Source organism: Malus sylvestris, chromosome 5 (genome assembly GCF_916048215.2).
Source record: "Malus sylvestris chromosome 5, drMalSylv7.2, whole genome shotgun sequence".
Classification (NCBI taxonomy): Eukaryota; Viridiplantae; Streptophyta; class Magnoliopsida; order Rosales; family Rosaceae; genus Malus; species Malus sylvestris.
The window spans coordinates 38,310,860-38,324,549 of record NC_062264.1 but is presented as its reverse complement, the minus strand read 5'-3'; the positions used below and the strand labels follow the sequence as shown (position 1 = coordinate 38,324,549).

The window sequence follows — 13,690 nt, the reverse complement described above, 5'->3', positions numbered from 1 at the left end:
CACAATCCGTCAGGTGTGAAGTTTTATTACAAAAGGTCTCAATGTTAGTTAGAGTGGGGTTAGGATATTTAAACTATTACTTATCTTTTACTATGGCCGATGTGGGATTCAACACGCCTCATCACGTGAGACTCAATTAGTGGGCCACGTGTGGAAGATCCACACATCGGCAACCACGTGGAGCCAAGGGGACTCACCCTACAAGCGGGGCCAAGGGACCCACCATATCGCGCGGGGCCAGGAGACCCACCCATCACGTGATAGTACAGTACGAGTCCGTTCCTTGACTCTGATACAATGTAGAATTATCAGAGAGACGGGCCATACGGCCCACTTCCAACAATATCGATACTGTCGCCAACTTGGTAATTACCACCTGCATAATCCGTCAAATGTAGGGTTTTATCACAAAAGGTATCGGTGTTAGTTAGAGTGAGGTTAAGATATTTAAACTATTACTTATCTTTTAGTACGACGGATGTGGATTCAACAAGTTCTGCGTGAAAGTGTTGGTTGATGCTGCTCTGCTCCCTCAACGCTCATTTTTTACACATCGCATCATCGATCCGATCCCCGCTCCAATCCGCCAAACCGGTTCGTCCCCCCTCCCAAATCCCTAATTCGTATTGTTTATTTCTGTCCGAATTTTGATCTGATTTTTTTTTCCATATTTCCAGTAAATCATTTGTTATTCCTCCTCATCTCTTTCAGTGCTTTCACTGAAATTTTCAGTTCTTAGATCATATTTTGTTTCTGATTTTTGTTTGCGTTCAGTGTGATTTTGTGTGAAAGAATCAAAGATGTTGGGAATTTTAAGGCAAAAAGTGGGAGCTGGAAACTCATCAGCTATGGTACACCCTCTACTTCTGCAATTTATGAACTTTCAGATTTACTGCCTAATCTTTGTGTTGGTTAAGATTTTCGGGCAGAGGATTCGCCCCGCCACGTCGGCAATGAAGGGTTTCGCATCTTCGGCGAAAGAGGTAATATGACGCCTACCATCATCTAATCTTTGGCATTTATAATCCATGCGATTGCTTAACAAAAAATTTATGTTTTTTGCTTTTTCAGAAGATTAATTTTTGTGTAAAATATAAATCTTATAAACATTCTACCCATTGTTTAGTTTAACGAATTTTGTAGTGTTAGTTCTGCACCATTCCAATTTGCCTTTGATTGGATAAATAATATCCTTGTTTAGCTAATTTGCAAATTTCCTCATATTCCTAAGTTAGCATTTTTAGTAAAAAAATTTAGATTTTACAGATTTTTCCAGTTCAGGATGATAAAAATTTAGGGCTTTGATTTGTTGATGTGATTTCCACGTACTCTGAATTCAAATAGAAATGCAAGGATATATTAGATGTGTGAGTAAATTTCCAGTCTTCATATATTTGTTTAACCCTTAACGATATGTGAATTATTGATTGATAATTTGATAATATGTATGCTATTATTGATTAAGAAAAATTAGTTCGTTAATTTGTTGGGCTTGGTTGTTTTGGCATGTTGATGTTATAAAGCTCCTCTTTATAGTTAGGTTGAAGATCATGTGAATAGATTTTTTTTTGGGTTGGTTTAGATCGGGCGATTCCGGAGGCCTTGCCATCGAGGTTAGTCTGAAGCAATTCCTATCTTGTTGACTTCTTGCATGTCAAAATCTGCTTCTAATTTGTGATTTAATATAATTGGGCTTTTGAAAAAAGTTCATGATTTTGTCTAATCCAATTGAGTGATTAGAAAAATTTTCATCAAATTTCTGGGTTCCTGGGGGTTCTTAATCTTGATGTTGAGAGAACTTAGTTGCTTTAATTGCTAATGAAATTAGCTTCTAAACGTTCATAATTTGCTTTTTTATTTTTGTTCTATATTTTCTTTGAGTTCAGATATATTTGTTTTTTTTTATGATATATTGCCGATGCCAAAATATCATATTTACAAGGACAAAGATAGCAAGGTTCTAAATCAAATTTTATCCTGGTTCTACTACTGGGTTCACTATCAATAAAAGGCACATGAAATATGGTATTGATTTTAGAGCCTATGATTTCTCAGATTGTCTTCATACATCGAATGTCATCTGAATTTAGTTGTAGTTAATTTGTCAAAGTTTGTTATTGTTTAGCTTTTTCAAATGGCAGCCTTGGTATTTGCCCAGTATTTTTTGTGAATTCCAAACTTTGCTTATAATTGTAGGTATGTAAAAGTGGCCAATTGGATTTGTTCCCCAGATGATAATGGCATACCTATATAATGGTTGTTCTTTTGCTTTGATGTAGAAGTAAGAAAATTGTTTTGCCTCTTATGTATCCTGCTTCTTTCTGTCTGTGTGTTCTTTGTTCAAAGGTTGGTTGGTTGTTAAACTTGCTGCTGTAGAAGAGTTAATTTCTGGTAGGCAGACGATTATAGTGTTGTTCCTATTATGCATAAGGTCGTGGTAATAATATTGTGAGATTTTGGGTGCGTTTGTTTCACTTCCTAAGTGGGACTGGACTGGCTAGGATTATTGTCCCATGTTTGATAAGCTTGGGGACTAACTTAAATGAGACTAGCCCGGACTCGTGTGGACTATCTCCCTCGCTAGGTCGTCTTAGCGAAGCTCCCCGAAAACCACGGGACTGCTAAGACTTGCTTCGTCTCCTTTGCGCCGCTTGGCGTCCTCCCTCTGCGAAGACCTTACTTCGTATACGTTGCATCTTCTCTCCAACGAGATCACAACACCACACCAAGACCATTCCCTCGTTTCAAATCCGAGAGAACTACAACAATATTCTCAACGACCCGACCAAATTGCACCCCTTGCCGTCTGCAACTCCAATCTCTGCCCATGCCCATACCCAGCCCCACCCACCCGTGCCGTCTGCAACTTCAATCCTCACCCATGGAAGAACAAGTGAAGTTGGACAATAAAAGAGGCAAAGGGAAGAGAGAGAGGGATTTGAACGGAAAAACAAAGGGAAGAGAGAAAGGAAGCTGAACAGGAAAGCTCACCATGGCTGCCATTAAATTGGTGATGCTAAGCTTGAGAGGGAGGGGTTGGGGTTTTTTGGGGGAAGGCGGTAGTACTGAGAAAAAGAGGGGAAAAGGCAGAAAAAAGGGAGAGGGTTGTGAGTTATGGGCCGAGATAAAAATGAATCCGGGAAGAAGATGATTCTAGCCAAATGATAAAATAATAATAAAAAAATTAGTAGATTAGATTAAATCAATGATAAAATATTGTATATATAGATTTAATAATATAATATTAGAGTCCTGCTTCTTAATCCGGCACTGCATCAAACGCTTCACTAAGTGAGTCCAGCTTAGTCTAGTCTAAGCCAGTCCAGCTTAGTCCTTGAAGCTAGTCCAGTCCGAGATAGTCCGGTGCAACAAACGTACCCTTTGTGTCTTCATAAATCCAGTAGTGGTTTTGATAATCAGAAAGTAATCTCTCAACTTCTTTGTAATTATAGTTGCTTTGATACTGTCATAGGGACTTTTATCAACTAGGTAATGAGGCAGTGAATTGGGTTTGAGAGTTTTGATATTATGAGAGAGGTAGGGAGTATATGGGCAGAGAGGGAGGTTGGTGATTTGCAGAAATGGAGGGCGAGAGAAAAACGGGAGAAAATGGGTAGTACATTATATTTTGATTTTATAATTTTGGGGGCTTTTGTGTTTAAACTTTTTTAGTATTTTTTTTAAGATATAGCCTACAAATGTTGACCCAAAGGTTGGACATAATCATTACTTCCTATTACAATTATTAAAGTTAATTATCTTTTATATAGAAAGCCTTGGACAAGGATTGTCTGCCCTCCACTTCCGGTGCTCTCCTGCTTTATGTGGTTACGGTTAAGCCACGTCAACATTTTATATTATTTTTTCTATAGATATAATAAGAAAATGAATAGTAATATAAAATGTTAACGTGATTTAACTGTGATCACACAAACAGAAGAGTACGAATAGGGCACCGAAAATAAAGGGCAGACGACCCTTGTCAGAAAGAAAGCCGGAGGCCGGTTTTGGTGTCACCGGCTTGGACAAAAATAATTGGACGCAAATGCCTGTCGGCCAAAAAACATTCAAAGCGGCTAAAAAGAATGCATAAAATTATCCAAGGGTAATTTTGTCATAAAGCTATTTTTAAAGAACAAAGTCGCTGGAAGGTTTCAGTTGCCATCCTCTTTTCTGTTTCTTTTATCTCCCAAACCCTAATTTTTCTGTCTTTCTGATCTCATGTCTCTACTCGTGCCGATCAGTCGAACACCGTCGAGTAATTTTCACCTCTCTCTCTAACTCTCTCTCTCGTCTACTGTTAGTCAAATTTGTTTGGATCTTTTCATCGGGGGTTACAAACGGCAACGCTCTCTTGCTGAAAAATAGCGAATTTGGTCTCGGTTTGAAGAAAATTTGAAGCCCATAAAAGATTGCATCTCCTGCTGTCGATTTGATTTGGGTAATTGTCTGCTTTGAATGTTATGTGCTTGGGAGTGTAAATTTGGATTTTAAATGGGTTTTTTGTTCAAATTTTTTGGTTGTGATTTTGGGAATTTTGTTTTGTAGCTTCGGATTCTAGGTGATGATGGTTAATTTGGTTTTGTTTTCGATTTCAGGAGATTGGGTTTTTCGAGTTTGTGACTTTTCTTTGAAGCCTGCGAAGACCTGTGTGTTTAAGGTCAGTGATTTTGAAATTCCATGGTTTTGATTCTACTTGCAGCCTGAGGTGTGATTTTAGATATGAAATTTCCAAGCTTTTTTATTAATCTTAACCCAGATTAGTTAACTATAATTAAATTAATTTTTTTTCCGATTATGTAACTGAAGTAGCTAAAGTTAAGAAAGAACAATTGTGGCTTAAAGTCTTTATATTTGAAAGTTGAATCTCAGCCTTTGAGAGGCTTTTTGAACGTGTGCTCACGTATGCAGGGGATAATCAGTATTTTTTTGCTTGTTGGTTCTTAATTTTTGTATTTCGTTTTGGATTTGTTAATATATCATTTTGTGCATCTCAGTCAGTGAATCGTTGTTTTAGATTGGATTTTTGTGGTTTTGAATTTGTGGGGTTTTTTTTGGCTGCCTGAGAAGAGTTATCCAATGGTTTGATTGAACAATTTTCCTCTTTCTGTTGCAATTTTGCTGTTGTTGTGGCCCTTTGTGAGACTTTGATTTGTCTTTTTTTTTTTGCTTTGTACAACTTTTGTAAAAGTGAAGTGTTCGTTTTCAATTTTGAGATTGAATTCAAGCAGATTTCCAAGTTTTTTGATTAATCTTAAATCATATTAGTTAATTATAGTTAAATTAATTTTATTTATTTATTTATGTTATGTTGCTGAAATAGCTAAAGTTGAGAAAGAACAGTTGGAGCTTAGAGTCTTGCACTTGGGAGTGTAAATTTGGATTTATAAATGGGTTTTTTTGTTTAAATTTTTGGGTTGTAATTTTGGGGATTTTGTTTGTGGCTTCGAATTATGGGTGATGATGGTTAATTTGGTTTTGTTTTTGGTTTCAGGAGATCCGGTTTTTTGGGTTTCTGACGTTTCTTTGCAGCCTGCGAAGGCCTCTGTATTTAAGGTCAGCATTTTTAAAATTCTACGCTTTTTATTAGATTTGCAGCCTGACATGTAATTTTAAAGCTGAAATTTCCAAGCTTTTCGATTAATCTTAAATCAGATTAGTTAATTATATAAATTAATTTTTTTTTCTTTCTATTATGTAGCTGAAATAGCTAAAGTTGGGAATGTTGGATCTGTTGCCTTAGGGAAGAAATTTTAAACCTACAAAAGCTTGGTTTTCAGGAAATCGCCAATCCTGCAGAAACTTTGGGTTTCCTGGCGAGTTCTCCGACTTATTTGTTTCGGGTTTGAGTTCTCTTTTCTTTGTTCAAATTTTTGTTGACTTTAATTTTAAAAATCAAGGTTTTTTTTGTTCAATGATTTTGTCCATCTTATTAGCTTTCTCACCAGAGATCTCCGCCATCACTGCTACACCAAACTTGCCGATGGCGTCCCACTCTCTCAAACCAGGTACGACTTCTTTCACTTTCTTTTGTTTCCGGGAAAATTTAGGGTTCGAAAGTGTGTAGAATTTTAGAAGTAAAAAAAAGTCTCAATCTTTGTGTGTCCTGTACAACCATCTTATTCTACCATTGTAGCATAAAGTTGCACATATTATTTGGTTTGTAGATAGAATTATTTGTGTTTTTTAGTAGTATGGGAAATTGTAGTCAACATATCATTTTCTGCAAGACTGAAGATTAGTCTGTAATGGATATACAGATCTTTGAGAGGACACACATCATTTGGCCGATTGCATAGGATTGCTACATCTGAACACTGTACAGGTATAATTTCTTTTATATTACCTTGAATTAAAGAAAAATGGTACTTATCTTCGTTAATTCGAGAAGATAAGAACTGTTTGTCGTCAATTCAAGGTGACATTAGCTTCTCCTCAACTAATGTCTGCCCTGTTCCTTTTACTTTTATGTCTACCTTTTTTGTTAACAAATCGTTTGGCCTCCCATTTTTTACCACACTTATAGATTATAGTAAAATCAAGCTTAAATGAGATAGTTTTAGGAGGAATTTAGGTTTATTTGTGGCTGTGAAGTTTAATATTTAGTTAATTACATTTACAGGCGATGAGATAGTTTTTGCCTATTCTTCCACTTGGTTTTGGAACTGCACAGAATTATAGCTTTATAAAATTGACAGTCAGCCCGTGCATTAAATGGACTGTTTATTATCTTTGAGTTAATTAGATTCAAGCAATTGAGGCTGACTAACTTTTTGATCATCAATTGTTGATGTGCTACTTATCTAATTGGGTACGTTGTATATATGCATGACCTGATGGTATTCCTTTAATTTACTTATATGCAAAAATTGTTTTCTGTGATGGTTCTAAATGATTTGTTAGATGCTATTTTGGCTTCGGTTGTTTTTCTTTTTCTTCCACTGATCATTTCCTATGTGGTTGATTTATAGGCCTCTTGAATTTTGAATTGTGATTGAAAATTGGAGTCCACACATGGAGTATAGGTAAAACCACTACTTATTTTTCTTATTACTTTTCCTTTAAATGTCTTTTTGAGTCTGAGATTGAGTCTCTATAGATTGTAAATTTCCGACACATGCATACTTCAGTGCATACAAGAAAGCCAATGTTTTTCTTTTAGGTATAAAGAACCAATACGTTATAATATATATATATATATATATATATTTCTTCAATGAATGCTTTGCTGTTTTTACTTTTAATTGTTTAGTTTAATGGTTGTTTGGATCCTTAAAAATATTCTTCGTTCAAATGTCTTTTTGGATGGATAATTAAATCGATATAGATTATGTTACCTTTTGCTTTATCAGATTTGTGATCTTCTTACTGGCTTCAGTTCTTTTTTTTTTTTTTTTGGTTTGTTCTGTATATTTACATGGGTTTTGTCTGTTCATTTTTTTTTTCTTTTCTGGATATCGTTTAGATTGATACTGTGAATGTGTCGTTTGGTTATGTTTTTTTATTTCAGGAGGTGCGGCTTTTGGTATTTTTGGCCTTTTTTGTCTGATGTTGTAACATTTTTGTAATAGAGGTGAGTAATTTACATATTTTTTCAAGCCTTTCTCTAACAAAGTAATAATTTTTTATGAAAGTTGTGAGACTTCACTTCTATATTATCTCATGCATAAATGTGTTTGATGTTATTTTATGAATATGTTAAATGTGTTAAGATGCATATTGTTGTTTACAGAGTTTAAAAAATAATTAGCTGCTATTTTTTGTGTTTTGGGAATTTTATCAGATTTGAAAAAAGACGGAGACGAAATTAATTTTGAACAATCTGTGTGTGGGGAATGCAACATATCGGATTTAGGTTATACTGTGCATAGTTTTATCGTCTGTTGTTATCTGCGCTATACCATTTCTATGCAGGCTTTGAAAGTTATTCATGAGCTTTTATAAGCACTTTCCATATTTTAAGCTGTATGTTTTGGGTTCTTTTCCATTAGGTCATTAGCTACTGAATGATGGAGAAACGAGGACCATGCCACTGATTTTGGGTTCTTTTTATAATTTTCTGATTTTGGGGTTTTGCAGGGAGTGCTGATGTACTGATTTTATGGGATTTTTTTGTCCTTGCAGGATTTTGGGTCTTTGAAATGGTTACGTGTTATTTTTAACTTTTTGGTTCTCGCGTGTTCCGTTCTTCATTGCTTCGTGATTCTCATTTTTCAGTATTGGGTAATGGAAATTTGTAAAAATAGTCGGTAGTTTTTTTAGAAAGTTGGCATTTTTACCTATATTTTCTGTTTAATCCAAATGTAAGACTGGAAAATAATTGAAATGATGGTTTTTTAAAAAACTCCTCTTAATTTTTTTTTTCTAGGATTTAAAAGCATCTTTTCCCGATTGGTTACAAGGGTTATGTTCTCTATAATTGGTTCACCTAAGTTTGATTAGTTTTAAGTTTTGTCCTTCTAAGTTTTGTCTTCTGTGCTGTAATGAGATATTTCTGTTGGCCTTTCAGATTTCGGCATGGGAAAGTTCACTTATTTGTCTAATTAGATTGCGTATGCCTTCAGTTCTTTATTTAATTGTTCTGTTTGCGTTCGGTGTGATGATCTAAATTTTATATGTTTGGAATTATTCACTTAACACCAATTTGTTACATTCAGGTCTCCACCTCACACTTCATAAGTTCAAATCCCATAGAAGACGGTTTTGCAGATTGTGTCTACAATTAGATTAGAGATCAACCGCTCTTTTGTTATCATTTAAATTATACAAGTCGCGCTTAGAACGCCTTAATTACAAAAGGGCCTTCTGCACGCGGGTGAGCGCGTGCAGGGAGGCTAGTATTAACTAAAGTTGATTTGAATGTGATGATGATGGCAACCACTAACAACAAAACAACAATCTCCTTAATCTAGGAGAAAGAACCGAAAGGTGAGGAAGAAAAGAAAGGAAAGGAGGAAAGAGAGCTATGCACATGCAAATGTCAGTGTACATGTAAAGCAGAAGTTTTACTCTTTCGTGTTGTTTATCTCGGTCTAGCTCTGGTATTTTGAGGGTCTACGAGAATACAATATACGAGTTAGGTCTCATAGCTTTCTTGCTATATGATATCATATAAGTAAATGCTAGAATGCTAAGTTTTAACCAAGACCATACTCACAAGCAAAATACAAATACAAAAGTCCATTTTAAAATGAAGGTTGTGATTTATCGAAAGATGTTCCATAAACATAGAAATTATGGATATGTAGGCACATGTATTTTAGCATTATGTGATGAATAGGTTTATTTTTTCTTAAATTATTTTTCTTTGGGTATTGCATGTCATGATCACCACAGTGATGTTTGATGTTCTTCTTCAGGTGCTTCTTGGGGATGTTGGAGCTGGGAAATCAAGTCTGGTGTTACGCTTTGTAAAAGAGCAATTCGTTGAATTTCAGGTTTGTTCTATATCTTTCAAAGGACGCATTTTCTTTTTTATCCATACCTTTACTTTTATAGTATGTTATCACAAGAATCAATTGCCACCCATAGTTGGTGGTATTATCTTTACAACACATTCAAAGCAGGGAATAAAATCGCACTTGCTATTTGTTCTGTTAATTGGACTACTAGAGTAGAACTATAGAAATATTTGGTGAAAGCAATGAAGAAATCAGTATGATTGATCTGCAAAGAAGCTCTAATAAGTTACAAGATAGTAGCAATGTAAATTGAACTACTTATTTTATGGATCAATTCACCTATCTCTTGCTTTTTCTTTCATTTGGAGATAATTGTGTAAATGTGTGGTTGTGTGAGCGTTACTCATGTGAAACGTTTGTTGTCTGAATTGCTACATTTAAGAATGTGATTGTATTTCTGTAGCATTTTCAGTTAATTTTTCTATGAATATTATCCATGGTTTGAAAACCCGCAGCAAAGCGCGAGCGTTCCTGCTAATGATATCGATTTTGAAAGCATGCCGAAACAAGGTCGTTTGACCGCAATTCACAAGAATTGCTCCGCTGCGGCCCGATCAGTTCAAATTCAAACAACCCCAATTAGGCTTCCACAACATCAACAACCCATGCTTTGATCTGTACTTCCACTGCGCCAAGGACGCCATGTCGACCGTGGAATTCCACAAAACTTTGATGAACCAAGTGTTTCCCTCGGCTGGTCGCACAATCCTCTAACCACCCATAAACTCATTTGCAACTTCATAGACAGACGTGGCGACGGTGGAAAATGCAACCAAGACGAAGTTTTCTTCACGGTAGCGGTTTGGCTCCACCAGAACCACCCCAAAACCCTTGCCTACGATCTTATGCCAATTTCCGGCTCCTTTGGACATATCCTAGACCTTCCTTGCATTCTCTCGCAGGTTTTACGGGGTGAAGCTTACTTGAAATTTACTGGGAGGACGAGGGAGGAGGCGGATTCAAACAAAATGGTGAAGGTCAAGGAAAAGGACGTCAACTCAAAGGCAAGCGAATTGTTGTTAAGGAGGAAGGCGATCCACACGGCCAACAAGGCGGCTCAGAGATACGAGCGCGACGTTGTTAATCGCTTATTGCACGACTGTGTTTCGGATATTTTTGCCCTGTGCCTTCATTCTGATATTGAAAAATTTCATCATCACAAGGACCATGACCATCATGATGATTACTGCTTGGAGATTACCCAAGCGGCTACCTTTTTGCCTACCATCGTTGATCATCATATGCTGTTCGAAAACATTGCAAGGAAGGTTTTCCCGTCAGAATCATGCCTCTGAGAAGGGGATGGTAGTCTTTGTTGTATTGATTGACTGAGGAAGGAGGTTTTGTCGCCCTTGAGAAAAACTATGGCATCAGAGGTCTGGGAACCTGCCAACCGGTGGGGTTATATAGTGGAGTACAAGCGAGAGCAACTAGCTGCAGCCAATGAGGTTGATCCTGGCGATGCAGCGCTGCTTTCGCATGACATATTAAGCTATATCAAGTAACTTGAGCTCGAGCATGAGGCTGATGTTAAGTGGAAGAAAGTGATGGAGGTCTACTCAAAGCAGGGGCAGTAGAAGAATTGGTTGGCTGTGTGATGTCGACAACACCTTGTTGGCGAGTTTGGCTTTGGGGCTTTTGTTGCTTCAATTGAGTGACGAGCCATGGAAGGGAAATGTGGTCACCTAAAGCAAAAACCCTCAGCTGCATTCGATACAAGGCGAGGATCTTAATTCGAAGGCCGAATATATGCAGACTTTGATCAAAAGCCAGGACTGGACAACTGATTTCGGAAGGTGTTCGATGTGATTCTAGAAGAGGTAGTGAATGCGAATTTGAAGCCAGATAAGATGGTCAAGAAGGTGCTTGCCTTGACCACATACAAACACTTCTTGACAGGCAGCAACTTCAGCTTCTGGGGGGAGATTAAGATGTCTCCCTTTGTTCTTCTAGTTTCTGCTACTACTTTCACTTTTCCAAAGCTCTCCTTTCTTTGAGTTCTGATGAGACTAAGAAACAGTATATATATAGGTGTATATGTGTGCTGCTAATAAGTGTGTGTGTGTGTGTGTGTGTGTGTGTGTATACATGTAATTAATACTTTTGTAGAGAAGAGCAAAGTGAGTGACAAGAACTAAAAAAGTGGGACTGGAAACGGTAGGCTTATAACGTTCAAATTCTAACGGTCACTTTCAATGGAGGTAATAGAAACGAATAAAATGTGGGGCTGTACTTGTTGCCTCAAGTGATCTGGCACTGGTACTTCCAAATGTAAAGAAAAAAGGCACAAAGACAATTAGACAAGCACCATAGCCTTAAACGGGTTGATCTTGCTTTGGTGAGCATGAACTTCCTTGCATTTTGGTTTTACCTGGCCCCACCGTTGAGACCACTCATGCGAGAAAGGCGACACTTAGCAATTTAACCAAAGATTTTCTTCAGGTGACACTGATCGACCAACAATTAATAATCATTCATGTAAAAGAGTTGGCTTATGCAAAAACCCTACCAAAGAGTCACATTAGGGTGACACCGTAATCAATCAACAATTGACAATAACTAATCTAGAGCCAACTTGTGGCTTTTGTTTATAGGCATCTACTAAGATTGCTTATGTTTGATTATACATACTTGACCATCAAATAGAAAAGGGTGGTGCTATTCACACCTATTTTACCTCCACCCACTTTTTTTGATTTTCGGCCGTCGGATCAAATGAATTAAAAAGACCAAAAGACAAAAATTACCAAAAAAATGTGTGAGAAATTAAAATGGGAGTGAATAGCATCAACTACAGAAAAAGAAACATCCATTTTTTTCCTTTTGATTAAAATAGGAGATTTACACTGCAACATACTAACACAAAATTGACATGTAAGTTTGAACCAAATGTCTACAAAATCGTATCTTAGTTTAGATATACATCATCATAGCCAAAACCTTAGAGGCAGAAAAGACCCAAGGACAAGTACATGTGTGCACAAAAGGATAAAAGGCGTGCATTAATCATTTCCCATTATTTATCACCTTCCTTCTCTAATAATACCAACGAGCAGTGATTGAGTGACGTTTACTGGAGAATGCGCAAGGTCAACCACGGGGGTGTTAACACCACTTGCATTGTTGCCTTCAGGCTGATAGTTGAGACGGTCATTACCATGCTTGGATGCAGTTGATGGGGTATCATCCTTCATCAAAAAGCTACCTGTTGACAATGTCGTTACATCCTTAAAATCATAATATGTCAAATAGCTCGGCTTCGACATGAAATGCCTATGTCAATTGTTGGGTTTTTAGCTCAAAATTAGGATGATGCAATAAATTAGGTTTGTGTTACCTATTTGGTTTTGGTGTCCTATTTGGGTTTGGTTTTGACTTCTTAGTTAGTTTCCTTGGTGGAGAGATTTTGTTAATTACCTATTTGATTAGGATTCTTATTGTAACCTAAGTCCTATGCACTATAAATAGGACCTTAGGGTTAGTGTCTTGAGTGTGCCTCATCATGGTTTAGAGAGCTTTTCTCTATTTTGGTTTTGGGTGGAGGTCACCATTTGGAGTCATGAGTGTGTGGCAAATTCATGGCTCATTCGTGTGACAATTTGGTGAGAGTCAATTTGTGAGTTAGAGAGCAATTTGGGAGAATCTTTTCCGTTAGGTTTGAGTTCTCTACTCGTTTGGTTTAGGGTTTGTAATTTGTGGGATTTGGGTTGTGAGAGTTTAAACACTCTATTGTAATCTCCGTTTGTTTAGTGAAATTCCTTGCCGTGCTTCGTCTGTGGAGTAGGCTTTACGCCGAACCACGTAAATCTCTTGTGTCAATTTGAGATTGTTTGTTTTAGTTTTCACCTACGACATTGATATTTGGTACTTTGTTATAATTCACTTCAGTTTGCGCATAAAAGTACAACATCAATATCTCTAGAGAGCATTGCCACCACGCGTGACATAGATGGCCTCGTCATCGGTGATGCCTGGGTGCACATGAGAGCTGTTCTTATCAGTCTAGTCGCTTCAGTTTCGTCAAACTCTGTCCATCTCGGATCCACCAGCCCCAGAATTTGGTCGTTTTCATGTAGAGTCCATGTCTGAAAAACATTATGCCATGGTCCAAGGAAAGGGTGAATAAGTTTTTCACAACAATGCCAAAATAAAGCTAGGGGAATGCAATTCCTACCCATTCAAGAAGATAAATCGTTTCTGGATCTAAGTTATTGTCAGAGTTTGGTCTC

The 13,690-nt window shown here is 37.0% G+C and overlaps 2 protein-coding genes, 2 long non-coding RNA genes and 1 pseudogene across 4 annotated transcripts in view; 4 read left to right on the top strand and 1 right to left on the bottom strand.

Annotated features, from left to right (window-relative positions):
* Nucleotides 1-12,141, top strand: part of LOC126622878 (uncharacterized) — a 60,147-nt gene extending 48,006 nt beyond the window's left edge. Inside the window, exons 8-14 of the mRNA XM_050291569.1 lie at nt 4,599-4,660; nt 5,495-5,556; nt 5,781-5,843; nt 5,937-6,008; nt 6,261-6,325; nt 9,360-9,437; nt 9,917-12,141. Coding sequence (XP_050147526.1) covers nt 4,599-4,660; nt 5,495-5,556; nt 5,781-5,843; nt 5,937-6,008; nt 6,261-6,325; nt 9,360-9,430 — 395 coding nt within the window. The 3' untranslated portion in view covers nt 9,431-9,437; nt 9,917-12,141. The remainder of the gene's footprint in view (nt 1-4,598; nt 4,661-5,494; nt 5,557-5,780; nt 5,844-5,936; nt 6,009-6,260; nt 6,326-9,359; nt 9,438-9,916) is intronic.
* LOC126620852 (uncharacterized) lies at nt 482-1,615 on the top strand. The gene is made up of 4 exons (XR_007622691.1): nt 482-594; nt 775-851; nt 918-983; nt 1,583-1,615. It is a non-coding gene; the product is annotated as an uncharacterized LOC126620852 (long non-coding RNA).
* LOC126620845 (probable LRR receptor-like serine/threonine-protein kinase At1g56130) lies at nt 973-13,639 on the bottom strand. Its single transcript, XM_050289179.1, has 3 exons — nt 13,366-13,639; nt 12,381-12,735; nt 973-1,365 (listed from the first exon to the last, which is right to left on the bottom strand). Exons 1-2 carry the CDS (start codon nt 13,637-13,639, stop codon nt 12,485-12,487), a joined length of 525 nt encoding a protein of 174 aa, XP_050145136.1. The 3' UTR covers nt 973-1,365; nt 12,381-12,484.
* Nucleotides 7,508-8,637, top strand: LOC126620855 (uncharacterized). The gene is made up of 3 exons (XR_007622693.1): nt 7,508-7,573; nt 8,125-8,223; nt 8,510-8,637. It is a non-coding gene; the product is annotated as an uncharacterized LOC126620855 (long non-coding RNA).
* On the top strand, nt 9,782-12,141 carry LOC126622877 (uncharacterized; annotated as a pseudogene).
* Nucleotides 13,640-13,690: the final 51 nt, after the last annotated feature.

Excerpts from the sequence above, each read along its gene's own strand:
- LOC126620845 (XM_050289179.1), bottom strand. The coding sequence starts at position 13,639 with ATGGGTAGGAATTGCATTCCCCTAGCTTTATTTTGGCATTGTTGTGAA. Across the intron at positions 12,736-13,365 it reads CTCTAGAGATATTGATGTTG|GGCATTTCATGTCGAAGCCG; the intron begins TACTTTTATGCG and ends ACAATTGACATA.